Source organism: Oncorhynchus clarkii, unplaced genomic scaffold (genome assembly GCF_045791955.1).
Source record: "Oncorhynchus clarkii lewisi isolate Uvic-CL-2024 unplaced genomic scaffold, UVic_Ocla_1.0 unplaced_contig_6714_pilon_pilon, whole genome shotgun sequence".
Classification (NCBI taxonomy): Eukaryota; Metazoa; Chordata; class Actinopteri; order Salmoniformes; family Salmonidae; genus Oncorhynchus; species Oncorhynchus clarkii.
This window is the reverse complement of record NW_027258505.1, coordinates 1-26,703: the sequence shown is the minus strand read 5'-3', so window position 1 is coordinate 26,703 and position 26,703 is coordinate 1. Positions and strand designations below refer to the sequence as shown.

General features: G+C 45.2%; 3 protein-coding genes across 3 annotated transcripts; all 3 read right to left on the bottom strand.

Moving 5' to 3' along the window:
- Nucleotides 1-4,602: 4,602 nt before the first annotated feature.
- Nucleotides 4,603-15,861, bottom strand: LOC139397132 (cell surface glycoprotein MUC18-like). The gene is made up of 7 exons (XM_071144007.1): nucleotides 15,554-15,861; nucleotides 11,626-11,747; nucleotides 11,081-11,285; nucleotides 10,062-10,207; nucleotides 8,460-8,604; nucleotides 7,312-7,465; nucleotides 4,603-5,462 (listed from the first exon to the last, which is right to left on the bottom strand). The coding sequence occupies exons 1-7, from the start codon at nucleotides 15,603-15,605 to the stop codon at nucleotides 5,375-5,377; spliced, it is 912 nt and encodes a 303-aa protein (XP_071000108.1). The 5' UTR covers nucleotides 15,606-15,861; the 3' UTR covers nucleotides 4,603-5,374.
- An 866-nt stretch (nucleotides 15,862-16,727) lies between these two features.
- LOC139397130 (zinc finger protein 271-like) lies at nucleotides 16,728-21,135 on the bottom strand. The gene is made up of 3 exons (XM_071144004.1): nucleotides 20,925-21,135; nucleotides 20,458-20,641; nucleotides 16,728-20,320 (listed from the first exon to the last, which is right to left on the bottom strand). The coding sequence occupies exons 1-3, from the start codon at nucleotides 20,949-20,951 to the stop codon at nucleotides 18,843-18,845; spliced, it is 1,689 nt and encodes a 562-aa protein (XP_071000105.1). The 5' UTR covers nucleotides 20,952-21,135; the 3' UTR covers nucleotides 16,728-18,842.
- A 1,074-nt stretch (nucleotides 21,136-22,209) lies between these two features.
- Nucleotides 22,210-25,913, bottom strand: LOC139397131 (uncharacterized). Its single transcript, XM_071144005.1, has 2 exons — nucleotides 24,323-25,913; nucleotides 22,210-24,150 (listed from the first exon to the last, which is right to left on the bottom strand). Exons 1-2 carry the CDS (start codon nucleotides 25,220-25,222, stop codon nucleotides 22,405-22,407), a joined length of 2,646 nt encoding a protein of 881 aa, XP_071000106.1. The 5' UTR covers nucleotides 25,223-25,913; the 3' UTR covers nucleotides 22,210-22,404.
- Nucleotides 25,914-26,703: the final 790 nt, after the last annotated feature.

Here is a 26,703-nt window from a genome sequence, read left to right as displayed (position 1 = left end):
ACCTGCAGGCTCTCCTTCACTGCAGCCAACGTGAGTAAAACATTCAAACGCGTTAACCCTCACAAGGCTGCCGGCACAGACGACATCCCTAGCCGCATCCTCAGAGCATGCACAGACCAGTTGGCTGGTGTGTTTACGGACATATTCAATCAATCCTTATTCCAGTCTGCAGTCCCCACATGCTTCAAGAGGGCCACCATTGTTCCTGTTCCCAAGAAAGCGAAGGTAACTGAGCTAAATCACTATCACCCCGTAGCACTCACTTCCGTCATCATGAAGTGCTTTGAGAGACTAGTCAAGGACCATTTCACCTCCACCCTACCTGACACCCTAGACCCACTCCAATTTGCTTACCGCCCCAATTGGTCCACAGACGACGCAATCACAATCACACTGCACACTACCCTAACCCATCTGGACAAGAGGAATACCTATGTAAGAATACTGTTCATCGACTACAGCTCAGCATTTAACACCATAGTACCCTCCAAACTCTTCATTAAGCTCGAGACCCTGGGTCTCGACCCCGCCCTGTGCAACTGGGTCCTGGACTTCCTGACGGGCCGCCCCCAGGTGGTGAGGGTAGGTAACATCTCCACCCCGCTGATCCTCAACACAGGGGCCCCACAAGGGTGCGTTCTCAGCCCTCTCCTGTACTCCCTGTTCACCCATGACTGTGTGGCCATGCACGCCTCCAACTCAATCATCAAGTTTGCAGACGACACTACAGTGGTAGGCTTGATTACCAACAACGACGAGATGGCCTACATGGAGGAGGTGAGGGCCCTCGGAGTGTGTTGTCAGGAAAATAACCTCACACTCAATGTCAACAAAACAAAGGAGATGATCGTGGACTTCAGGAAACAGCAGAGGGAACAGCCCCCTATCCACATCGACGGGACAATAGTGGAGAAGGTGGAGAGTTGTAAGTTCCTCGGCGTACACATCACGGACAAACTGAATTGGTCCACCCACACAGACAGCGTGGTGAAGAAGGCGGAGCAGCGTCTCTTCAACCTCAGGAGGCTGAACAAATTTGACTTGTCACCAAAAACACACACTTTTACAGATGCACAATCGAGAGCATCCTGTCGGGCTGTATCACCGCTTGGTACGGCAACTGCTCCGCCCACAACCGTAAGGCTCTCCAGAGGGTAGTGAGGTCTGCACAACGCATCACCGGGGGCAAACTACCTGCCCTCCAGGACACCTACACCATCCGATGTCACAGGAAGGCCAAAAAGATCATCAAGGACAACAACCACACGAGTCACTGCCTGTCATGATACCCCGCTATCATCCAGAAGGCGAGGTCAGTACAGATGCATCAAAGCGGGGACCGAGAGACTGAAAAACAGCTTCTATCTCAAGGCCACCAGACTGTTAAACAGCCATCACCAACATTGAGTGGCTGCTGCCAACATACTGACTCATCTCCAGCCACTTTAATAATGAAAAATGTATGTAATAAATGTATCACTAGTCACTTTAAACAATGCCACTTTATATAATGTTTACATACCCTACATTACTCATCTCAAATGTTTATACTGTACTCTATACCATCTACTGCATCTTGCCTATGCCGTTCGGCTTTCGCTCATTCATATATTTTTAAGTACATATTCTTATTCATTCCTTTACACTTGTATGTATAAGGTAGTTGTTGTGAAATTGTTAGGTTAGATTACTTGTTAGATATTACTGCATGGTCGGAACTAGAAGCACAAGCATTTCGCTACACTCGCATTAACATCTGCTAACCATGTGTATGTGACAAATAAAATTTGATTTGATGAACAAAGACATTTCTAAGTGACCACAAACTTTTGAACGGTAGTCTATATACAGTATGTTATTGTAAGATTCAAAACATAATAGGCTGAATATTAAAATGTGCTATTATGGCCATATACATGGAGGCTTTAGAACGTATTGTCATCAAAGGAATTTATTAGACCTAGTTTGATATTGGAGTAGCCTAGGAGTAAACAAAAAACTTGTGTTTGTTTGTGTTCTAAATGTAAAGTGAAATCATCAGTGGGGTGTAGAGCAGAGCACTAGCCTAAATAAAGCTATATTTGATCAAACTACCGCTTGGAATAGCGGTAATGGAATGAAACCAACAAAACTCTCCAGCGGTTCCAAACCCTTGTTCTTGACAGAGCTCGGGGCGCACATAACGTCTGAATAAGACGCACCGGAGACTCTTACCGTCATGCTGTGGTTGCACTGCACTCCAAATTGTGTTTTCTAGTCAGAGCGTGGCACCAAACGGGCTTATTATGAAAATTGTATTTTCTTTTGAATATACCTCAGTGAATATTTTATTATACGTGAATGAATATGTTTCAAAGTAAGTGTTTGGCGACACCTTTGGATGAGCAAAGTGCATAGCATGTCAGAACAGCTCGTAACATGAGCCTGTAATTAACATGTGTTTGTTAATTAATTAATTCAGCCTGAAAATTATAATATATTTGAAGCAGAGCACATTCTCATTTTAAGCTTTGAGAATTGCTCGATGGAAATGTTGTAGCCCTAAGCCTGAATGTTCCTCTAAAATTGCTACATGAAAAGTGGCCTGTCTCAGTCTCCATAACAGGCCCATCTGTATAAATTCTTCTGCCCCGTGGGTAGCCTGACATGATTGTAGGCTACTGATTTACCCTTCTGTACTTCTCCCGCTCAACCACACTTCCGTTCCTTCTGTCTTTTGATTTCTACTTGTCCCACGCCGAGATATGTTCGCTTTCATCATGTTGTTTTGGCTAGGATAATATCCGCCCCCCGCATTTCGCGTTCCGTTTCATTTTCCCCTGTCACTTTCTCTCCGAGTGTTTGTTCCCCGGTTGGAGGGTGTCAGCGGCGGCTCCCCCGCATCAGATGGGGCATTGTTGGAGAGTAATGATGTGGGAACACCTGCCTCTCCAGAGAAAACCTATATTTTATTTCAGTCCATACATGTATATACAAGGAAACATACAAAACCAAGTGACGTGCACGACTGTGCCAGTCTATAGCAATTCAACAGAATAGAGACCACGTGTTCTAAAAATGTCTTTGAGCGGGACCTAGTTGCTATATTATTCAAGAGAACTATACATGCTCTAGTCATTCTCATTCCAGTGGAGATGTCCACTGAGACAGGCTTCTGTAGACAGGTATACTGCTGTCTTGCTGAAACATGTTGCACTCCAGTTCACAGCATAGTTTATCATTGACTGCAGGTCAAGTAGCATCAGCTAGTCACGCAACTATAGACTTAATGTAATAACCAATGTGTGTGGTTATGGGTATACTTATCACTATTTTGTGAATGGATATTCTTAGGAAACAGAATCAGCAATGATAAATACTTGGTGTAAGGTAATAACAACGATTCCTAACAATTATTCCTATATGATATGTGAGGTAAAAGTGTAGCTGGTCATCTTTTTGTAAGCCTACTCCAATCCTACGACCTTTAGCTACTGACATGAGGTCAGAAGCCAGACCCTATGCCAGTGTCTAAGGGCAGCCCTCAACTTTACCCGGTGACATTAGAAGGGAAATCTGATTCTAGGTCAGTGCCTAGGGGCCAGAGCTATCCAAACACAACCATGGAGGCAGAAAGCCCTCATGCGACGGACCTCACTGTCATCTAGTAGTCCTTGGGCCATCCTGTTGAACCAGCAACATCCATGAAGGCGTATGCTTTTCACCCATAAATGCCTCAAAGGCCAAAATAAAACGCTGTTCACTGGCATTTCAAATGAAGAGCGCTTCAAATTTCCAAATGGTATTTTGATGAAGCATGACTGTTTTATGGACTTTTGGCTACACAGTTTTGACCTCAGCCTTTACACCTAGCAGCTAGGACACACAAATGGCCTGTAAAAAGCCAGACGGTTGCTGGAGAAGGAGCTGCTGTGAAGACTTGAATAATCAGTTTAATAACATTATCCTCGCTGTGCTCTGTAGCGCGTGGACGGTACCCTTTAACAGAGTGTCATCATTAAACCACAGCATCTCCTTCCTGTTATTAACGGCAGCCTACCTTCAACCAGGCACACATAGTAAAACATCAACAGACAGTCCAGGCGTAATTAAATAAATAGTTATGAGAAGAGCCGTTATAGTGATAAGCGGTGAAGCAAATACGTTAAGGTCAGAAGGCAACAGAGGAGAAAATGAAAGAATGAAGTTGTAGCCTGGCTGGGAGAGGGAGAGTTATTAATGGTGCTGTAGGATGCAGTGGGGAATGAACCATGAGTAACCACATACATAGCCTCACTTAAAACAATGGGTAGATGCCTCAAGGTTGTCTGTCGGTCTTCTGTTATTGACTGGGCATATCGTATGTAGGCTCTCTCTCCGTGGTTAGATGGCGTGTGTGAGGTGCAGTAAAGGTCAGCTGTAGAGGAAGGCCTTGCAGAATGGATAGGAAGTGGAGGGAACTGAGGTTACAGAGAGGATAGGAGGTCAAGAGGCCATTGGATTTACTGTATGTGTTCAAGCTTGTACCAGCATCCAGCTTTCACAGCATTGTCAATACTCCTCCCACTCTCGATATGTCCTACATTTAAATCAATGATAAAAGACACTGGGGAATTACTATTAGAATGTCTCAAAGGAACTTTATATCATGAATATTAAAAGTACAGGAAATACAGCAAATAGATAGCTCTGAGGGTAATGTTTGAAAGTGCTTTAGTTGTCATTGGAATATAGAGATAGAAAATAATCTACAAGTGTACATCTTGTCTGTATACTTTGAAGTGCATCACCACTAGTATGCTACATAAGGTTATACATTTCCTTGAGAGAAAAAATCCACACCAATATTCTACACCACGTAATAGCATTGAGGGGAAAAGGCACATTTGTGATGCAGCAGTCACATTATACTTGCAACGTAAGAGGCATTCCTTTTTGTGAGCCCAAGGCTGCAAAAGTGGTGGTGGTGGTGAGCAGTTTAACTCAAGGTAACCTCCTGAAACCGGTCTGCAGCTGCTCAGGGTTCACACAGTACAAAAGACTCCTCCCCCTCGCCTTGCCTCAGATAAGAAAGTGAATGTCAATTTTGCAGGTTGCGAGATCAATAAAGAGAAAATTGCACACCTTTTGTTCAAGAACACTTCAGCCAACCCCGCTGGAAGCAAACCACCCCAGTAAAACAATCATTTGTCTCCCTCCTCTTACACGCAGCCAGCCTTTGATAATAGCTTCGATTTTACTCTGCATCCTGGCTCACTGCAACTCTGCATCCATAACCCAGGCACCTCTCCTCCCACCTCGACATCTTCCCTCCTTCCTATTCCTCACTCCCTTGCCCCCTTTACCATCTTTCTCCATTTGTTCCCCTACTTCTCCTCTCCATCTCTTGGCGCGGTCACACCAGTGGTTGTTTGTCTCCACTGGTAGAGGCCAGAGACTCCACACTGGCTGTGTAGATGGGCTTCTTCTGAGAGTGGTCATCACTGGAGGTAGAGAGAGGAGGAGGAGAGAAAGAGTGAGTTGCACCATTATGTGTAAATGGACTGCCCAGAGACCCACAGAGGAGAGAAAGATAGAGAGTTGCACCATTATGTGTAAATTGAATGCCCAGAGAACCCCAGAGGAGAGAAAGATAGAGAGTTGCACCATTATGTGTAAATGGACTGCTCAGAGAACCACAGAGAAGAGAAAGATAGAGAGTTGCACCATTATGTGTAAATGGACTGCTCAGAGAACCACAGAGAAGAGAAAGATAGAGAGTTGCACCATTATGTGTAAATTGACTGCTCAGAGAACCACAGAGGAGAGAAAGACAAGTAAAAGAGAAGAAATAGACTGCCAACCAGTAATCTACAGAATATACTGTAGGTCAAACACACAGATGTAGAGAGCAACCTAACCTCAATAGCTTCCATATATAAGACAGAATACCTATTACAGCAAGCATGTACTGTACTCTGATATGAGGTTGACCAACATAAGTTGTGGGTCACAATGTGTCTGATTACTGTGTATTTATTATGATTTTAACAGTACATACTATATGACCACAGTATCCTTACATGTTTTGCAAGAGTCTGGTGAAAACACATCCACATGAAAAAAATACTATAGTATAAATACTATAGTATGCATTGCAGTGATTTTGAGGACTACAGTCTGCAAAACACTACAGTCAATACTGTAGTACTTAGTAGAAGTATACTGTAGTATCTACAGTTAACTCTATCTACAGTATAAATACAGTAGTTAAACAAAACGTGGAGTATATACTACAGTAATTAATGTAGTGTTTTTGTAGACTGTGGTATAATGTAGTATTTACTGTAGTGTTTTTGCAGACATTACTGTAGTGTCCACTATAGTGTTTTATTTTATTATATTTGACATAGTGGAGGCTTTCTCTTAGAAGAAACCTACTAGAGAACCTGTAAGTAGGTAGGACTGGGGTCTGAACATCAGCTCTTTTCTCTAACCTGTAAGCAGGTAGGACTGGGGTCTGAACGTCAGCTCTTTTCTCTAACCTGTATGTAGGTAGGACTGGGGTCTGAACGTCAGCTCTTTTCTCTAACCTGTAAGTAGGTAGGACTGGGGTCTGAACGTCAGCTCTTTTCTCTAACCTGTAAGTAGGTAGGACTGGGGTCTGAACGTCAGCTCTTTTCTCTAACCTGTAAGTAGGTAGGACTGGGGTCTGAACGTCAGCTCTTTTCTCTAACCTGTATGGAACACAATATATGGTCTATACTTGGCATGTAGGTTTTTTACTTATAGGTGGCACAAATTGGGATAGGGGAATGGGTAGGGAATATGCTAATTAAATATTGTAGTATTTACTTTAGTTTTAAAAAGTGTTGTGTTTTTACGGACATTACTGTAGCATTTACTATAGTATTCTACAAAATACTACACATGATTGAGGGATACTACAGTGTGTAGTATAGTATTCTACAGTATACCACAGAATTCTATAGTAAGTACTGTAGTATTTTATAATAAACTGTAGTATTATTTCATGTGGGCAGGGAAGAGATCAGTCAGCGACTGAGTCTAGCTGGTCACCGCCACTGGGACATAGCGGTCTACAAGAACACTAACACACACAGTAAATCCACCTTAGCCTTGGTACTATCGTAAGAGTCAGAGTGAAATATAAGGCAATAGATATAATATATTGGCCTGGCTATAATCTGGGATAAATGGAAGAGGGGAGGGGAAGGAGATAAGAGAACGGAGGGGGCACCACACACACACACACACACACACACACACACACACACACACAGAGAGAGAGAGAGGTGAGGAGGGCACTGTGCCACAGAGCTCAGCACTCACATGGGTCCCTTGGTGCTCTTGGCTTGCTTGGCCCTGCGGACCAGGAAGACGGTGATAGACAGGATGAGCACCAGGAGAACCGCCCCCGCCACGGAGGTCATCAACACCAGGTTGGTGGAGTCGTACCAGGCTTGGTTAAGACGGCCGTTGGTGGCTGCAGGCCGGAGAGTCAGACACACTACAGGCTTTAATAGCGGATGATTCACAGACAGATTATTTTGTTAGCCTAGCTCAACACTGTCCATGTTGTCGTGTATCCAACTCTACTGGATAAAATGGTTATAATCTGACCCTGCTGGTCATCTATGAAAGTTTGAATGTCTTGAAAAACGATCTGGCCTTAATGGCCACATGCATCTCCACCCGGTACAGCCAGAAGAGCCTGATTCCTCTCTAGGTTTCTTCCTAGGTTCCTGCTTTTTAGGGAGTTTTTCCTAGCCTCTGTGCTACTTCATCTGCATAGCTTGCTCTCTGTGGTTTTAGGCTGGGTGTCTGTAAAGCACTGCACTGCTGCTGATGTAAAAAGGGCTGTATTAAATACATTTGATTGATTGAAAATAGTGTAAAATGAAGAGCAAATGATTGTTTACTTTGATTATTCACTTTGATTATTCACTTCCCCTTCATACTGAAGCAGTGTCTTCACTGTTATAATTGACATGCATCCAGTTTGATTGGCGCAACTGATTTGGAGGATAGATAATTGAAACGATTGTAATCGCAATGATTAAAATTGACACTATATTGGCGATATGATCGTGTGGAAAAACCCGTGACCATTAATGCAGCGTAATCATCTCGCAGGTCGCTGATAAAAATGAACAATGATCAGTATGATAAATTGGATTAGCTGTAACGTAATGAGTCCTCTTCTTCAGTGACATATTTAGTGTCCTAAGACACGTCCTCTGCAGTGGCCAGTTCCTCTCCTCCATCACAGCCGTAAGACCCTCGCCTTCACGGGAGCCTCTCGCTTGACACTCCCCTGTACCCCTCCTCTACATATGTGCATTGGCCCTAACATCTGTACCTCTCACCCTCCCTCTTGTCCTTCCTGCATTCTAACCACTACACATAATGTCCCTCTTCATAATCCCTGACCCCCGTAGTACCCCCCCCCCCTTCCTAACCCCTGACCCTCTACCTACCTGTCAGCACAGTTATGGAGATGGTGCTGCTCTTCTTCAGGCTGGACAGGGTGGGATGCTCAGCCATGCAGGTGTAGTCTCCACCATCCTCCATCCTCACATTCTTCAGCCTCAGCTTGGAGGAGGGCACGATCCAGTCCTCTCCCTGTTAGAGGGAAGGATGGTGGGTGAGAGAGAGAGAGGAGAGAGAGAGAGAGAGAGAGAGAGAGGGGTGCGAATGGAGGAGAAAGCGAGCGAACGAGTCAAGAAAACGTTTCTCAGTGGAGTTACAGTATGCGTGTCCCTTTGAGAGAAGCGATAAACTCCCGGACAAGGTGTATTTACCTGAACAGTAATCCCACTGAATAAATTCCACATAAACCCCATTCACTGACCTGGATGGGGAAATCAGCAAAGAATAGCACGGAAACACTGTTAACAACACATAATGAGAAAACGGGAGGCACAGTGGACACAGAACTAGCTGCTGGGCTATTATTAAGAGGGAGAGTTAGACACAGTAGGGGAGAAATAATAGGAGAAACAGAATAGAAACAAACCAAAAAAAAATACATTACACCATACAAATGATTTGGCTCCTGGGATCTCCCATTTTCCTGCCAAGAAAGTACATTTCAATTTGAATGAGGGGCTGAATTAAGAGGATTTCCAGGAAAGACCAGGTTTGGCCAAAACAGCATTCTGTATGCAAATCCACTGGCTCAGATGCATCTAGCCTCCTGCCTGCCTCCCATTGACATTACTAGAGACCAGGACTGTGCAGTCAGTCAGCTGCTGTCCATCAAATGGCCCATACTGTTTGTTTCTCTGCCCCCATAATTCCTCCCATCCCCATCTTTGAATACTTTCTACCACTTGTCTAGACCTCATTAAACTATTAATCCTCTGAGTGGACAAGCTGCTCTCCAGAAAGAGGAGGGCCCAAACCAAGGAATAACATGAATACTGAGCACCTCTTATGGTGCTGAGAGAGAAAGAGGAGACAGAGATGTATAAACAGTTATGCAAATAGTTATGAATGTGTGGACAGAACAGTTCAAAAGGTAGATGGAGGATATTCACAGTGATGGATATTGGAGGGTGGAGGGGTATTATTTCTAAAGACATTCAAATTCAGAAAAATGTATTAAAATGAGGACTAAGTTGATTTTAAAGGTGTGAAATTGCATCAGGTCTGAAATAGTGGACCCACAATGTGCTGAAGTAGTGATACCTTATTTTACCACTAGGGAGCAGCAAATCAATTCACCAAGGTCTTATTGTTGCCTGCATGGCCATTCAGAGTTTGACATTTAGCATTGAGAGGTCTTAATTCCCCTGGGTATTTGGTTTGTGGCTTTGGTAACAGCAAGTTGAATAATTCAACAATGGTTAACTGAACATTGAAAAATCATTAGGAATCTATCAACAGATTGGCTTTCAGGTTGCCACTTGTCTAGACCTCATTAAACTATTAATCCTCTGAGTGGACAAGCTGCTCTCCAGAAAGAGGAGGGCCCAAACCAGGGAATAACATGAATACTGAGCACCTCTTATGGTGCTTAGAGAGAAAGAGGAGCGGGACAGAGAGTGAGAGATCGAGCGATAGAAGGCCAAACTCACATATTTCTGCCAGAAGTATTGTGGTGCCTCAGAGGCTGTGGTGGAGCACTCCACCTCTACGTCTTCGCCTAGTGTCACAAGCAGGTTTTCCTTGATGAACTTCCGGCTGGAGGAGGACACATCGTACACAGACAGCTCACGCATGTCTGAACAGGGGATCAGAAACACAGCAGGTTCAGGCAGAAATCAAGAAGAATGCATGTGTGATGGTTTTAAGAGGTTTGAGTGTGTGTGTGCAGCTGTGCACACAGTGTACAAACATGCATAGACATCAGTCAACAGAGTCATATCCTTGAGTATTCTGCAGTATCGTGCCTCAAATCCTCTACAAATTGCCCATGAGGAGGGAACAATCAGATAATGGTAATTGCCTTCATCTTCCTAAGTCCTAACAATGGTGCACTGTGGAGTGTGACGGTTCATTTTCTCCCTCTCTACGTCAACGGAACCATCTCCATGGGCCTTGGGCTCTCTCCTTCTGTCCCATTCCCCATTATCGATTGCTCCACGGGCAAAGAAGCCTATCAAAAGACATGACGGACGATTTGATCGCCCCTGTAGCGCAAGGGAAAATAGGCCTCACGCTATGACCACCCTTTCATGTGCCTTGTACAGTACAATATGTCTCTTCTTCTGGTCATTTGTATTTCTATTCCCCTGTGAATTTCCATTTCTGGAACATTGTTTTTGAAAACAAGGAGAATGGATATACTGTACGGTGGAGTGGATAGCAGGCGCTCCTCCTGGAGAGCTACAACTGGGTGTGCAGGGGTTTGTTCCAGCACTACACTTACCCTCCGGATTCAGCTAATCAAGGTCCTGGGGAGCAGCGGATACAAATGTAATACAGGTGTATTAAAGCAGAGTTGTACTAAAAGCCTGCATGCCCAGCAGCTCTCCAGGAGGTTTGGTCTTTCCTGCTGTGCCGACTTATTGGTCATCGCACCATTTAAAAAAATAAATTTAAAAAACAGCTGTTACAGACATGCATGTGACTATATAGCCCACCCCATACTCACAGTTGATGGTGATAGCCAGGGGCTGGGAGGAGTTGTCGGTTGCTGTGGCGTTGTCTGCGACACAGCGGTAGAGTCCCTGGTGGAAGTAGCTGTGGATGCTGCGGATGGACAGAAGCAGTTGGTTCGCCTCACGCCTCAAGATAACATCAGGGATACATCGGCGGTACATGGGCTCCTCCTCCAGCCGATACCACTTATTCATGTACTGATGAAGAGTAGGAGAGAGAGGAACAGTGAGAGAGAGAAACAGAGATTTACCTCATCTGCAAACAGCAGTCATATGCGGGACTGGCAGTGATATGAGTAGTAGTGAGAATGATTAACTTCTTGGTCTGCAAACATTGGTAATTTTATATACAATAAAAATGATCAAGCTGAGCCCTGTTGACATAAACATACTGCACTAACTGAAGTCGAGTTCAAGTCATGTTTCGATAAGTGTAGAGCCTCAACACGCTTTACTTCACATAGTACAGCAACAGAATTGGCAATCATATAACCCAATTAGAAGTAAGGTCAGAGGTAGAAGTAGCCCGTGTCCTGACCTTGGAAAACTTCTCAAAGTGGACTTGGCTGGTGTTGAGCTCCGAGTCAGAAAGCAGACATTCCAGGGTGACTTCATCGTTCTCCAGAACAGGCTTGTCTGGTCCCTTTATGACCAGGGCCGCTAGACAGCACAGAAGAGGACAAGGACCAAATCAACACCATCATCATACACTTTAGTTGTTGTTTAGCTAATCTCGTCCCATGGCTGCTAGTAGACAAGAGTATTGTTTAGCCCACCTATTTCTAGAGTTGTTCCAGTGGGGTTTCTTTGTTGAGAAGTATTTTGATACACTTCAGTGGATGGGCTGGTGCACCTAACATTAGGCCACATATAGGGCATTAGACTGGGCTGGTGCCCCTAACATTAGGCCACATATAGGGCATTAGACTGGGCTGGTGCCCCTAACATTAGGCCACATATAGGGCATTAGACTGGGCTGGTGCCCCTAACATTAGGCCACATATAGGGCATTAGACTGGGCTGGTGCACCTAACATTAGGCCACATATAGGGCATTAGACTGGGCTGGTGCCCCTAACATTAGGCCACATATAGGGCATTAGACTGGGCTGGTGCACCTAACATTAGGCCACATATAGGGCATTAGACTGGGCTGGTGCACCTAACATTAGGCCACATATAGGGCATTAGACTGGGCTGGTGCACCTAACATTAGGCCACATATAGGGCATTAGACTGGGCTGGTGCACCTAACATTAGGCCACATATAGGGCATTAGACTGGGCTGGTGCACCTAACATTAGGCCACATATAGGGCATTAGACTGGGCTGTTGCAGCAGCTTATTGTTTGAGTGAAAAATACAATGTTTTATTTTTATACAAGTGCTTCCTTTTCCTTCTTGTTGACTGGTTCAAACCAGGCTGGCAATTAGCCAAACACAGCCAGATGAACAACAGGTTTGTCTACTTGACTAGGAGATGCTGGTAATAAAAGGTAGATAGGAGGTCCCCTGCTGGACAAAGCGTTTTAGTGCAAAAACACATACAAACCACAAACTTGAATTACTTGAACAACACGTTGAAAGCACACCATTTCATGGGGATGACTGTGGCATTATCGATCCACACCATGGACAATGCTGAAGAAAAGCAATTGGAAACATGTTTTTAGACAGTGACAAAAAACTAAACAGTGACTTAAATTGCTTTTCTCCACAGGCGTTGAGTCTCCAAGGTAAATCAAATCCCATGGAATTGGATTGAGGTGCAGAGATTCAAGTGATTTGTCACACTTTCAATTTGTATTCAAATAATTGGCTTTTCAGGGGAGTTCCGCTCTCAATTAATAATTGAATCGATTACCCAGGCATAAACAGAGACAATATAAAAAAATATATATAAACTCAGCAAAAACAAGAAACGTCCCTTTTTCAGGACCCTGTGTCTTTCAAAGATCATTTGTAAAAATCCAAATGAATTCACAGATCTTCAATGTAAAGGGTTTAAACACTGTTTCCCATGCCTGTTCAATTAACCATGTGGAACGGTCGCTAAGACACTAACAGCTTACAGACGGTAGGCAATTAAGGTCACAGTTATGAAAACTTGGGACACTAAAGAGGCCTTTCTACTGACTCTGAATAACACCAAAAGAAAGATGCCCAGGGTCCCTGCTCATCTGCGTGAACGTGCCTTAGGCATGCTGCAAGGAGGCATGAGGACTGCAGATGTGGCCAGGGAAATACATTGCAATGTCTATACTGTGAGACGCCTAAGACAGCGCTACAGGGAGACATGACGGACAGCTGATCGTCCTTGCAGTGGCAGACCACGTGTAACAACACCTGCACAGGATTGGTACATCTGAACATCACACCAGCGTGACAGGATGGCAAAAACAACTGCCCGAGTTACACCAGGAATGCACAATCCCTCCATCAGTGCTCAGACTGTCCGCAATAGGCTGAGAGGCTGGACTGAAGGCTTGTAGGTCTGTTGTAAGGTAAGTCCTGACCATACATCACCGGCAACAACGTCACCTATGGGCACAAACCCACCGTCGCTGGACCAGACAGGACTGTAAAAAGTGCTCTTCACTGATGAGTTGCAGTTTTGTCTCACCAGGGGTGATGGTCGGATTTGCGTTTATCGTGGAAGGAATGAGCATTAACACCGAGGTCTGTACTCTGGAGCGGGATCGATTTGGAGGTGGAGGGTCCGTCATGGTCTGGGGCGGTGTGTCACAGCATCATCAGACTGAGCTTGTTGTCATTGCAGGGAAGACATCCTCCTCCCTCATGTGGTACCCTTCCTGCAGGCTCATCCTGACATGACCCATCATGACAATGCCACCAGCCATACTGCTCGTTCTGTGCGTGATTTCCTGTAAGACAGGAATGTCAGTGTTCTGCCATGGCCAGCGAAGAGCCCGGATCTCAATCCCATTGAGCACGTCTGGGACCTGTTGGATCGGAGGGTGAGGGCTAGGGCCATCCCCCACAGAAATGTCTGGGAATTTGCAGGTGCCTTGGTGGAAGAGTGGGGTAACATCTCACAGCAAGAACTGGCAAATCTGGTCCAGTCCATGAGGAGGAGACGCACTTAATTAAGTACTTAATGCAGCTGGTGGCCACACCAGATACTGACTGTTACTTTTGATTTTGACCCCCCCTTTGGTCAGGGACACATTATTCCAATTCTGTTAGTCACATGTCTGTGGAACTTGTTCAGTTTATGTCTCCGTTTTTGAATCTTGTTATGTTCACACAAATATTTACACATGTTAAGTTTGCTGAAAATAAATGCAGTTGACAGTGAGAGGACGACGAGTTTACATACACATCTGCGTCACCTGATTTTACGCAGCACTTGAGATCGTTTCAGCGCGACCAAATAAACACTTGCAAAACCAAGAACAAAATCATCTCTTTCCCATAATATAATAATATACCAACCATGATAACACACCATGTGCAGGTAATGAGATAATGAGTTCAAGTTACATCTGAGTATAAGCCCTTATTTGATGCCAACACAGCTGATCTACAATATCTTGTCAAATAGTGGTGGAAAAAGTACCCAATTGTCATACTTGAGAAAAAGTAAAGATACCTTTATAAAAAATTACTCAAGTAAAAGTCACGCAGTAAAATACTACTTGAGTAAAAGTCTAAAAGCATTTGGTTTTAAACATACTTAAGTATCAAAAGTCAATGTAAAACTATGAATCATTTCAAATTCCTTATATTAAACAAACCGGATGGCAGTGGTGGAAAAAGTACCCAATTGTTACACTTAAGTAAAAGTATAGATACCTTAATAGAAAGTTACTCAAGTAAAAGTGGAAGTCACCCAGTAAAATACTACTTGAGTAAAAGTCTAAAAGTATTTGGTTCTAAATATACTGAAGTATCAAAAGTAAAAGTATAAATCACTTCAAATTCCTCATATTAAGCAAAGCAGACGGCACCATTTTCTTGTTTTGAAAATGTACGGATAGCCAGGGGCACACTCCAACACTCAAGACATTATTTACAAACGATGCATTTGTGTTTAGTGAGTCACAGATCAGAGGCAGTAGGGATGACCAGGCATGTTCTCTTGATAAGTGAATTGGACAATTTTTCTGTCCTGCTAAGCATTCAAAATGTACTTTTGGGGGTCAGGGACAATGTATGGAGTAAAAAATACATTATTTTCTTTAGGAAAGTAAGTGAAGAAAAAAATTGTCAAAAATATAAATCGTAATGTACAGATAACCTAAAAAAACTAATTTAGTAGTACTTTCAAGTATTTTTACTTTAGTACTTTACACGACTGTTGTCAAATAAACTAACTTGAAGGACAATGCTGAACAGAGTTCACATTTGCAGTTGTATTAAAACGAATAAGCCTACATAAAATGTAAGTGCATAGAGAGAGTAGAATAAAATTCACTCAGTTAAAGTAAATAAAATTATATTTACCAATACTGCTGTGAGCATGTGCTAAAATCGCAAAGAGTATAAAACCCCTCATGTTTGTTATTGGATTCTGGGTATTGAGGAGTATTCCCACTCTGCTTCACTGTCTGTATCCAAATAATGCAAATCCGTCTGACTGTCGAAAGGAACGTCTGGCACTATACTTATTGATACTGGAGGAGGCGTGGCTTCCAGGGTTGTCTTTCTTTCAAAGTTTGGAAAGTTGTAGATATTAAGTAAAAACAAGACGTGTATATATATATTGATAACAATGGGAGTATACGCTCCAATAACCAATCACTTGTTAGTGCGTCACTTGTCTCCGTGTGCTCAGGATGTTGATGTAGTTTCACGCAGGTCAGTGCTATACGGATCATTGGAAAGTCCCTACCCTAACCACAACCATAGCACTTACCTAGCATTTTAAAATTCTACTTTAATGGGGTAGGGATGTCCCAAAGATCCCAGATAGCACTGACCGTGTCATGCATGGTTCTCCAACTCGGTTCCTGGAGAGCTACCCTCCTGTAGTTTTTCGCTCAGGACGGCAGCTCACCAGGATCATGATTGTAGAGACGTACTGCCATCTATAGGTCAATTACCTATCATTAACCAAACCTGTCCCGACTTCAGGTGGGTCCGAAAATGGTTCCGTTTACACTTAATTACATATCATGACAAGTGGAAGGACGCTCTTTACCCATGAATGACTGTTCTGCGTCGCCTGTTTTTACGCAGTTCTTGAGATCGTTTCAGCGCGACCAAATAAACACTTGCAAAACCTATAACAAAATAATCTCTTTCCAAAAGGTACTGTGAAATGCTGTTGAGTTTCGAGGAACCGTTAACAAACTTGAAACAGAGCATTTTCATGGACACCTTTTGATTTGTCATACTCCCAAGAACGCCCGTCTCATACGTTTTTCATTTTTCTGTTTCTAGGTAAACCAATTCTGCTATTTCTGTAGTGTCATCACTAGTGGCTTGTCATGCTATATGTCTGATATAAGATCTCCCAGATAATTGTACAAGCCTTGCCTGTTGTTGGGAATCCCAGCTGACCGTGGTTTTAGTATCAGTTTATACCAGTTAGTAAACATCGGAGACACTCAGAAGCACATCTTGGGTCAAAGAGGCTGGAATTAAATTATCATTACAAAGGGCCCTATAGATGATATTTTTAAACAACCCTGAATGACTGAGGGCAATCATTTACTGAAAACTGGTCTACGTGGAAAAACAGATGGATATATAAAATGTATTTTGACAGGGAGACATCTCTTTTACAGATGAGCCCTGTCTGTATACATACACACTATATACATCAATATACACAAATATTCACATCAACACACAATCATAGAAAACCAACACAATCTTCGCTAAAAAGGTCCTCAATCAGTCTTTTGAACTGCCCTAGAGGCTACAGAATACCAAAGAAGGGAAGTTGGCCATGCAGAAGTTTCAATAGTTTCAGTGTCTGGAAAATAAAGACCACAGGCAACGGTAACATTTGAAAATAGTGGGAGGCAACACAGATATCTAGATCAATAGTTCAACCTTTTTCAGTAACTGGACCCTCACCTGAATTGTGCTCGGTCTGGACTACTCCTGAAGCACAGGGGGTTGGTGGCACCTTCATTTGGTAGGATACGCTCATGATAATGGCTGGAGCGGAATCGGTGGAATGGTATCAAATACATCAAACAAATGGTTTTCATGCGTTTGATTCCATTCCATTCCATTTACTCCATTCCGGCCATTATCATGAGCCATCCTCCCCTCAGCAGCCTCAACTTCTGAAATACCCCCTCATGTGCATTTTACCAGTATTTTCTCAAGTACCCCCTATGGATAGGCCAAGTACTCCCAGGGGTCCTAGTACCACTGGTTGGGAACCACTGATCTAGAGAAGGGTGTCAAACTCATTCCATGGAGGGCCTAGTGTCTACAGGTTTTTGTCTTTTCCTTTCAATTAAGCCCAAGACAACCACGTGTGGGGAGTTCCTTACTAATTAGTGACAGCAATTCATAAATCAAGGACAAGGGAGCAGCTAAAACCCGAAGACAATCGGACCTCCGTGGAATGAGTGACACTTGTACCCTAGACTGACTAGTTTCAGTGTCTGTGTTTCTGCTGCTATGCTTCTAAATGTCCACTAGGTGGAGATCTGAAGCAATAGAAAACAGGTCAACAAACCATGTGTCTCTGAGAAATGATCCTGATAAAAATATACTTTGTATAAGAAATATCTTCCAACATTGAAGATATTGATCGTCAATAAAATCACTAAACCACTAACATATCAGTGGTCATGAAGTTTAGTACAGTGTGGTTTATGCAAATATATGTATTTTTTATGTACTAGAATGATCTAATCTGAGATCAAGGCACAATGAGCTAAATAGATAAACTGATATACGCAAGTATATAAGGGCCATACAATATCAGTTTCTATTATTACAAAATATATATTACATAATGATGCTAAATACAACATATCCTCACTTCTGCACTTACTTTTTATGTACTATTTAACCTTTATTTAACTAGGCAAGTCAATTAAGAACAAATTCTTATTTACGGCCTACCCCGCCCAAAACCACCCCGAACCCCAAACCCGGACGACGCTGGGCCAATTGTGCGCTGCCCTATGGGACAATGTCTTACAGTGTCATATATTTGAGATGATGATATCTGTGGATTTTGCTAAACCAGTAAAATAAATAAAAAAATAATCCAAAGCTCTCAAATATCATCTTTAGTAGCCTAATCATGGTACTTGACTTTAAAAAAATGTTTTACCCCTTTTTCTCCCCAATTTCGTGGTATCCAATTGTTGTAGTAGCTACTATCTTGTCTCATCGCTACAACTCCCGTAAGGGCTCAGGAGAGACGAAGGTTGAAAGTCATGCGTCCTCCGATACACAACCCTGCTTCTTAACACAGCGCGCATCCAATCCAATCTTTTTGACAAAGAAAATTGGACTCACAAAATGTGAAAACTATCGCAAAAGACTTCCTTAGGCCTGGAGTGCATCTTTTAAAGTGGAATTCAATCTGAAATATGTCATAGATCCCATTGATAGACACTTAATTTTTCACTTTGTCTTCTCACCCTCCCTTCACCAACATGCCTTTACACATGTTCCTCCTCGATGAGTCTCAAACTTTCAGCCTCTTCTCACCTCTCCATGTTCCCATTCCAGTTTTCCCACCTCTCCCTTAGCCTTCGATCCAACAATCTACTACATCAAGCTTCCATCTCTCCCCCTCACCCCTCCCTCTCTCTCACCCCTCCCCCTCAGTGTCCCCCAGGTCATCCTCCTCTACCCCTTCTGTGGAGTAGTGCTCCAGAGTTTGGTGTCTGTTTCTGGAGGGAGCGTCCCCAAAACGCAGCCCACAGTCCTCACAGGTGTACAGCTGAGCCCTCCCTTCCCTGCTACTGTCTGGTTCTGCTCTTCCGGAGGGGATCTTCACACTGCTAGACTGGAACTGGGGCTCTTTGTCTGAGGTTATAGTCAGACCTGACCCTGGAGGAGCAAGTAGAGACCCAGGGGAAAGGATTTTGGTCGGGGCAGGAGTAATGCTAGAGCACACGTCAGTATAGGGGCTGTTGCGTATCCTGTTTGGATTGGCACTGGGGCGTCCCACAGCAGCTGAGCTGCCTAGACTCAGTCTCCCCCTATGGGACCCACCGGCTCCTCCACCCCCTCCCATATCCGACACCATCCCATGGACAGTGCGCTGGTGGAAGCGGATGCCGGAGCGGTTGGAGAAGCCCTTCCCACAGAGGCTGCACACAAACGGCCGTTCCCCGGTGTGGATCCTTGTGTGGATCTTCAGTGCCCCCGACTGGGTGAAGCACTTCCCACACTGGGTGCAGCGGTAGGGCTTCTCACCTGTGTGGGTCCTTTGGTGGGCCCGGACCCCGGCCAGGTGGGGGAAGCCCCTCCCACAGTAGGTGCAGGCATAGGGTCTCTCCCCAGTGTGGATGCGACGGTGGATCTTCAACGCTCCCGACTGGCTGAAACTCTTTCCGCAGTCAGGGCATGAGTAGGGTCGGGCGCCGGTGTGTACGTTGAGGTGGATGCGGAGGTTGGAGTGGGAGTTGAAGGCGCGCCCGCACTCAGTGCACAGGAAGCCGCCAGCCTTGTGAGCGTGCTGGGTGCGCTGGTGCTGTAGCAGCTGAGAGGGTCGGGGGAAGGAGGCTGGACAGTGCATGCATGGGTGTAGGGTGGGGGACACTGTGGTCACCCCTCCAACATGGTTCTGGGGGGGTTTGTGGCCCTGCTGGTGGCGGAGGAGCTGGGAGCAGGAGGGGAAGGAATGCTGGCAGGACAGGCAGGGGAAGGTGCCAGGGGACAGGCCATGGTGGGAGTGGTGGTGGGGCAGGCAGGTGGTAAGTGGGCAGTGGTGGTGGTAATGGGTGTGCGTCTGGGAGAAGGGAAAGTCTGCTGCCCCCTGTTGGTGGTGCAGTAGCTGGGTGCAGGTCTGGAAGCCCCGGCGGCAGCAGAAACAAGGGAAGGTGGGAATTTGAGGCAGGGGGCTTGGTGAAGAAGTACCCTGGTTAGTGGAAGTGGTAGGGGCTGGGCTGGGGCTATGGGTGCTGGTCTCCTTGTCCTGACTCTGGGGCTGACTGAGCTCTGGGCTGTAGGTGCTGCTGGGCTCAGGCTGTGAGGACACAGTGCCTCTGGGCTTTATGGTCTGGAAGGAGGAAAATGAGGAAGAGTATGGGCAGCCAGGGCAAGTGCAGGTATGGTGCTGAGCTGTGTACAAGTGGGGGAAACGACAAAAGCAAGAAAATAGATTTATTATAAAGCCAGACAAGCCATTACCTACGAAAACAAAAGTTTCCTTAGTATTCCCTGTCCTTTCCTATTACTCCACAATGTTCTCTACTCACCTTGTCCACTGATTTCTCTGGCCTCTCTAATGCTCTCTGCCTGGGCCTGGACCTGTCTGGGCTGGGCTGAGCCTGGGGCTGAGCCTGGGCCTGCTGGTGGGGCGTCTTTTAGCCCCAGAGCCCCCCCAGACACCATCAGGTCTCCAATGAACTGGTGCATCTCCAACCAGGAGCTTGGGTCATGCTGGGTGGGGAAATGAAGAGGAAGGATAGGTGTCAATTGTAAATAGCAATGAGATTGCTTATACTACAACATGTTTAATTTGTGACTTACATATACATATACATTAGCAATAGTTATCAGTTTAACAAATATTTAAACTGTATTATATATATTTTTTACAATAATACTTTTTTAATCCAAGACTGATTTTTGGTTCCTTTCTTATTATGGATACAAATAGGCTACACAATCATATTCTCACTTCTTCAAAATATGCATTTTATTGACAGGCCTATATACTTACGCTCACAGCGAACTTGTCTTTGTCCATGTAGAATAATGTGTACAGTTATACAAAGTTTTTTGCCGTCTGTTCGTTTCATCAGCCTACATTGCTCGAAGCAAGAGAAAGGAATTTGCGCCTCGTAACCCAACGGTCTTCCGATCGACACTGAAAGGGATATATATTGCAAGCTGTTGTGTGTTCTTTACGCCCGCCACATTTCCCTACTTGTGTTATCTTCGCCGGATTTGACGAATTATTTCCGGGCTTTCTTACCATGTGACAATATTTGTAGTCTTTTCTTCAACCGAGCTCTGTACTGTGCGCATTAGCACTATCCAACTGTCTCGAGGAGGTAGGCCTATATAATTACAGACCTACCTAGCCGAGTTCATCATTTATTAACATTTCGAAATTGAACACTGGAATTACAACGCGTTGGTTAAATGTTAGGTTATGTTATATTAATATTTATATCTATATCAGTGCGTTTACAATGAGATACAAACACTTACCATAGTGCCTTCCCGCGTTCCTCTCCAGCACTCAAGTAAGAGTGTTCTGTATAGGTCAATGAAAGAAGGCTTTCCAAGAAAATCCCTCCATACCATTCTGACACGTTGATCTTTATTTGTATCCTTTAAGATCCCAATTTCTGAACAGAATGTTTTAAAACTCTACAAAACACTGTAACCATTCAGTTGAAGTTGGGGTAAGACATTCAACGTGATAGAAAAAGATATACAAGTCAATTTAACATTACAATTGGACAGCACATATTTCTTGCATATTTTACCCATTATGGAACTCAAATCAAACAAAAACCGAGCTGTTGAGAAACATTTCTCAGAAAGTTGACAGTACATTAAATCCTGGCTCCCAGACATTCTCCATCAGTACCTGAATAAGAAACCTTGGCGACTGAAGTCCCATACAGCAGCTTATATTGAATAGAAACTACAAAATTACAATGACATTCAATTGAAGACTAACTAGACAACCTATAACAAAAAAATAACAAATAAGTTATATTGGTATAGTCAAATAGATATGGAGTGTTTGGAAATGTGTGCGGTAACACTGGAAGAAGTGCATGATCCTATTGCCAGCATACGCAACTACTGTAATATAGAAAACAATAGCCACTATTTACCCTAATCTCAATCGCTTGCCACACAGTAAGCAGCTAACAACAAGGATTGTTGGCTAGCTCAGTAAGCACTAGCAGGTACATTAAACATAGCTATTGAAGACTTGCAATGTCTAACAAAAAAATACAGAAAAGCAACCAAATCCCGAGGGCAAATTAATGTAGAGGCATGGTTTATCAAAATCACCACTAATTCACAAAATGTGTTGCTATTATGATTTAATAACAGGCCTAGTATGAATTGTTTTACATTAGGCTTGGTTGTTGTCCTCTGTTCCTCGGGCCATTAAAAAGCAGCCTATTTAACATTGTTGTCAGCAATCTTATTTTTTACTCTGTAAAGTACTGCCCTTATAATAAACAGTCGTGTAGGGCTCTAGGCTTTTCCCTTGTCCTTAGTGACCTTCGTCTTTTACATGGTGGTGAGGAGGGAGGAGATGGGATGGGAGAGGAGGGGAGCTGTGTCTCTGGGTTATGGGCTGTGGGTTCATCAACAGGTGTGTCAGACTCCTCCGTTCCATCCTTCTCTTTCCTCTCTTCCGTTCCATCCTTCTCTTTCCTCTCCTCCGTTCCATCCTTCTCTTTCCTCTCCTCCGTTCCATCCTCCTCTTTCCTTTCCTCCAATCCAGCCTTCTCTTTCCTCTCCTCCGTTCCATCCTCCTCTTTCCTCTCCTCCTCTTTCCTCTCCTCCAATCCAGCCTTCTCTTTCCTCTCCTCCGTTCCATCCTCCTCTTTCCTCTCCTCCGATCCATCCTTCTGCTCCGATCCATCCTTCTGCTCCGATCCATCCTTCTGCTCTTTCCTCTCCTCCGATCCACCCTTATCTGCTTTCCTCTCCTCTGTTGCTCCATCCTTCTCGCCACCATCAAGCGCCTCCTCTACACGGTCTCCTTCCATGTTCCTCTCCTCTGCTTTCTCCGCCACATCACAACTGGCTGGGTTCCCTCCATTCAACCTTAAGTCGAGCACACAGCCTGGGGTGCCCCCATCCCATCTCAAGTCCAGCCCCACGTCTGGCTCCATCTTCCTCTTCAATGCTGTCAGCGGGCTGGACCAACAGAAGTCTGAGCTCTGTGTTCCACTGTCAGCCTCTAGAAACAGTGGTTCCTGCTTTATATGGACTAAGCCCCGAAGCATTTTGGAGTGCAAAGAGCTGACTGACTCGATTTTCAGCTGATTCACTGGATCCACTTTGGCAGTGTTCTTCTGTTTGACGGTCAGGAGCTGTAGTGTTGACGGGACTCCTGGCTTTGGTGCCTTCTTCATTTGAGACTGAGCTGTTCCATCATCTCTGCTGTCATTTTGCCTGTCTTCATCTCCTCTCCCTTCTCCATTTTCCCCCTTCTGAGCCATAGCCTCAATTTTAGAATCCTCCCCTGGCTCCCTCTTACTCTGAAAGACTATCCCCTTTTTATCACCTGTTAAACTTGTGAATACTTCTTCCTCAGTCTCCTCTGCAAACCCAGGGTCTCTCGGTTCAGTCTTGACTACAAGGTTAGCAGGAGGAGTGGAGCAAGTCGACTTGTTAGACAGATCAAGAGGTAGTAAATTAGCAGGCTCCTGTTCGTAGTCAGCTGTCTTTAATGCCAGATCCAGCGGGGCATCAGAGGAGTAGCGCCGGTTTGCCTCTGTTATGAGGCTCAGGCCCGGCTCAGAGGTGAAGCTGGACTGGCACAGCACCGGAGGAGGGGCTCCTGGATTTGGTGCTGGGTTGAGGACCTTCCACTGGGAATGGGTGCCTGAGAGGGCTGGAAGCTGGGCGGTGGAGGATGGGCCAGAGAGGCCAGAGGCCAGAGGGGTGTTGGCAGGGACAAACATGACCAAGGACACCCCAGGAGGCGGCTGTTTGTCCAGGCTGAGCTTCCACAGCCCCTTGGTGGGTTGGTCAGGGCTCACCACACGGACAGTAGTGGTGTTATGGACTCCCATAGTGACTCTGGCAGGGGCAGAGCCTGGCATTCTCATCAGAGTAGGAAGTGGTGCTGACACTTGACTCTCTGGTTTCTTCACAGGAGCAGGGAGATGCCTTGGAGCGAGCTGGGGTAGGGGTTTGGAAGGAGCAGCAGGGGGGTCCTTCCGTAGTTTCTTTGGAGCCATCTGCACAAAGAGAGAGTTACAACAGTGAACAGAGAGCTACTTGTACCCTTCTCTATCCAATCCAACTTAAACTAAACTAATATGAAAATAATTTTCTTCCAAAGAGCCATATACAGTGACAAACATATATCAGTATATTTCAACAGTCCTTAGGGGGGTAACCCATACTCACCACAGGAGGGGGTTTGCGTCCACAGTCCTTGAGGTGGCTCTCGTAACCCTGCTGGTGAGGGAAGCCCAGGCCACAGTTCTTACACAGACAGGGCCTCGACCCTGCGTGGCCCCCCATGTGTGACATCAGCATCAAGGCCGAGCGGAAGCCCTTGCCGCACTCGGAGCAGATCATCACCCTCTGGTGGGCCCCGGCGTGATTCTTCAGCTCGTCAGCCGTGGAGAAGGCCTGGCCACACTCCATACAGCGGATCTCATCCCCCTTGGTCCCCTGCTGGCCCCAGCAGCCCGTCTCCCTCTTGTGCCTCTGGAAGTCGTTGTGGCTCTGAAAGACGCCCAGGCATGCCACACAGTGGAGCCGCTCCGGCTCACACTCATGCTTACGGTAGAGCCTGGCCAGGCGGAAATGTGCACGGCACTGGATGCAGGTGTAAGGCAGCAGGCCCAGGTGGGAGAAGCTGTGCTTGAGGAGGGCATTCTTGCGGCTGAAGTTCATGGGGCAGTCGGTGCAGCGATAGCTGCGGACACAGCCCCGCTCCTTGTGGCGGCGGAGAGAGCGGCGCAGGCGGAAGCGGCGGCAGCACTGCAGACACACGTGGTCCGCCAGCTCGCGCTTGTGCTCCTCCAGGTGCTCCTCACACTTGGTCAGGCAGGTGAAGATGCGCTTGCATGCGTCACACTCATAGAACTCCTTCTCAAAGTGGGACTTGGCTAGGTGGTCCTTCAAACCCTGCTCAGAATCGAAGCCCTTCAGGCAAACACGGCAACGGAGCTGTACGGGTGGGACTGAGGTCTGGGGCAGGGCGTGTGTCCGCAGGTGGGAGCGGTAGTTGGCCAGCTGACAGAAGCGCTTACCACACTCGGCACAGCAGTAGGGGCGTGCCCCTGTGTGCAGGTTCATGTGCTCCTGGAGCTGGAAGCTGGAGGAAAGGACGAGGTCACAGACGCTACAGCGGTGTTCGCCTGAACCTCCAGGCTCTGCTTCTGAAAGGCAGAGGGAGAAGGGTGTTAAAGGTCCAGCGGTCAAAACGTTTTCAGGAAATTGATGATATTTGGATGAAACCAGATCAAACTGGGATACCTAAAGTATGAAGAATGACTGTTGCTTCTTCATTGATAAGTTTGATTATAAAGTTACTGGTCCCCTCCCCAATGTCAAACACCAGGATTCAAGAGGTGGGAATATTAAGGGCATATTGTGACATCACAAAATCTCAAATTTGAATACACCAATGGTATTGTCATATTCTCTTACCTCGTTTCGGAGAGGCGTGGTTTACATAGCTAGGTAACTAGTCTACTACTGGTGCCAAAATGTGACTATACTGTATTTGCTGACACAGTGCAATTAGAGGTTTCCCCTATTCATCTAAGGCAAAGATACTTAGAGGTTTCTGCTTTCATCTGTGTCGTGTGTTAGCTAGTAGCTGGCTAGCCAGGTCTTCAGACAGCATGAAACAAAAGCGGGGGAAGGGTTGCCAAGAACTCAGACGCAGTTGTCATGTCATTACATCATTAGACACGCCAAATGGAAGATTCATACAAACTTGTTGACATCGATAGCAGAGGTGTGGACTCGAGTCACATGCTGTACAGCTAGCTATAGGATCGGATGCAGCGCAAACATGCAGCTCCAAAAATGTTTGGTGATTAATAATATTAACTGTTTACTTTGCAAGCTCACCAGCAATGGGGCTTCAAACAACTAGCATACGTCTACTGCTCTCTTGGTATGTCAACATTGCTTGAAATTAATAATTTACTTGCATTTGGAATTTGTTGTTCAAATGAATAATTACATAATCAACATAAAGAACAGGGCTGTCTGGTATCCTCAATAAATAGACAAAGACTTGTAGTTGAACAAGTCATTGCATGAAAATATATATTTTTTTACTTGACGTGTGACTCGACTAGCTCTTAGAACGCACGACTTGGACTTGACCCAACCCGTTCTACATGGGACTCAACATGAGAACCGGACCTTGTGACTTGACCCAACCCGTTCTACATGGGACTCAACATGAGAACCGGACCTTGTGACTTGACCCAACCCGTTCTACATGGGACTCAACATGAGAACCGGACCTTGTGACTTGACCCAACCCGTTCTACATGGGACTCAACATGAGAACCGGACCTTGTGACTTGACCCAACCCGTTCTACATGGGACTCAACATGAGAACCGGACCTTGTGACTTGACCCAACCCGTTCTACATGGGACTCAACATGAGAACCGGACCTTGTGACTTGACCCAACCCGTTCTACATGGGACTCAACATGAGAACCGGACCTTGTGACTTGACCCAACCCGTTCTACATGGGACTCAACATGAGAACCGGACCTTGTGACTTGACCCAACCCGTTCTACATGGGAC

What these genes read in the sequence shown, in the direction of transcription:
- LOC139397132 (XM_071144007.1), bottom strand. Translation starts at nt 15,605, where the DNA reads ATGAGGGGTTTTATACTCTTTGCGATTTTAGCACATGCTCACAGCAGT. An exon ending in ACTTTGAGAAGTTTTCCAAG is followed by an intron (nt 11,286 to 11,625) that starts GTCAGGACACGG and finishes ACTCTTCATCAG; the next exon opens with TACATGAATAAGTGGTATCG. An exon ending in CCTGGCTATCACCATCAACT is followed by an intron (nt 10,208 to 11,080) that starts GTGAGTATGGGG and finishes TCCCCTGTTCAG; the next exon opens with ACATGCGTGAGCTGTCTGTG.
- LOC139397130 (XM_071144004.1), bottom strand. Translation starts at nt 20,951, where the DNA reads ATGGACAAAGACAAGTTCGCTGTGAGC. An exon ending in AAGACAAGTTCGCTGTGAGC is followed by an intron (nt 20,642 to 20,924) that starts GTAAGTATATAG and finishes TTCCCCACCCAG; the next exon opens with CATGACCCAAGCTCCTGGTT. An exon ending in CAGAGAAATCAGTGGACAAG is followed by an intron (nt 20,321 to 20,457) that starts GTGAGTAGAGAA and finishes ACTTGTACACAG; the next exon opens with CTCAGCACCATACCTGCACT.
- LOC139397131 (XM_071144005.1), bottom strand. Translation starts at nt 25,222, where the DNA reads ATGAACCTGCACACAGGGGCACGCCCCTACTGCTGTGCCGAGTGTGGT. An exon ending in GACGCAAACCCCCTCCTGTG is followed by an intron (nt 24,151 to 24,322) that starts GTGAGTATGGGT and finishes CTCTTTGTGCAG; the next exon opens with ATGGCTCCAAAGAAACTACG.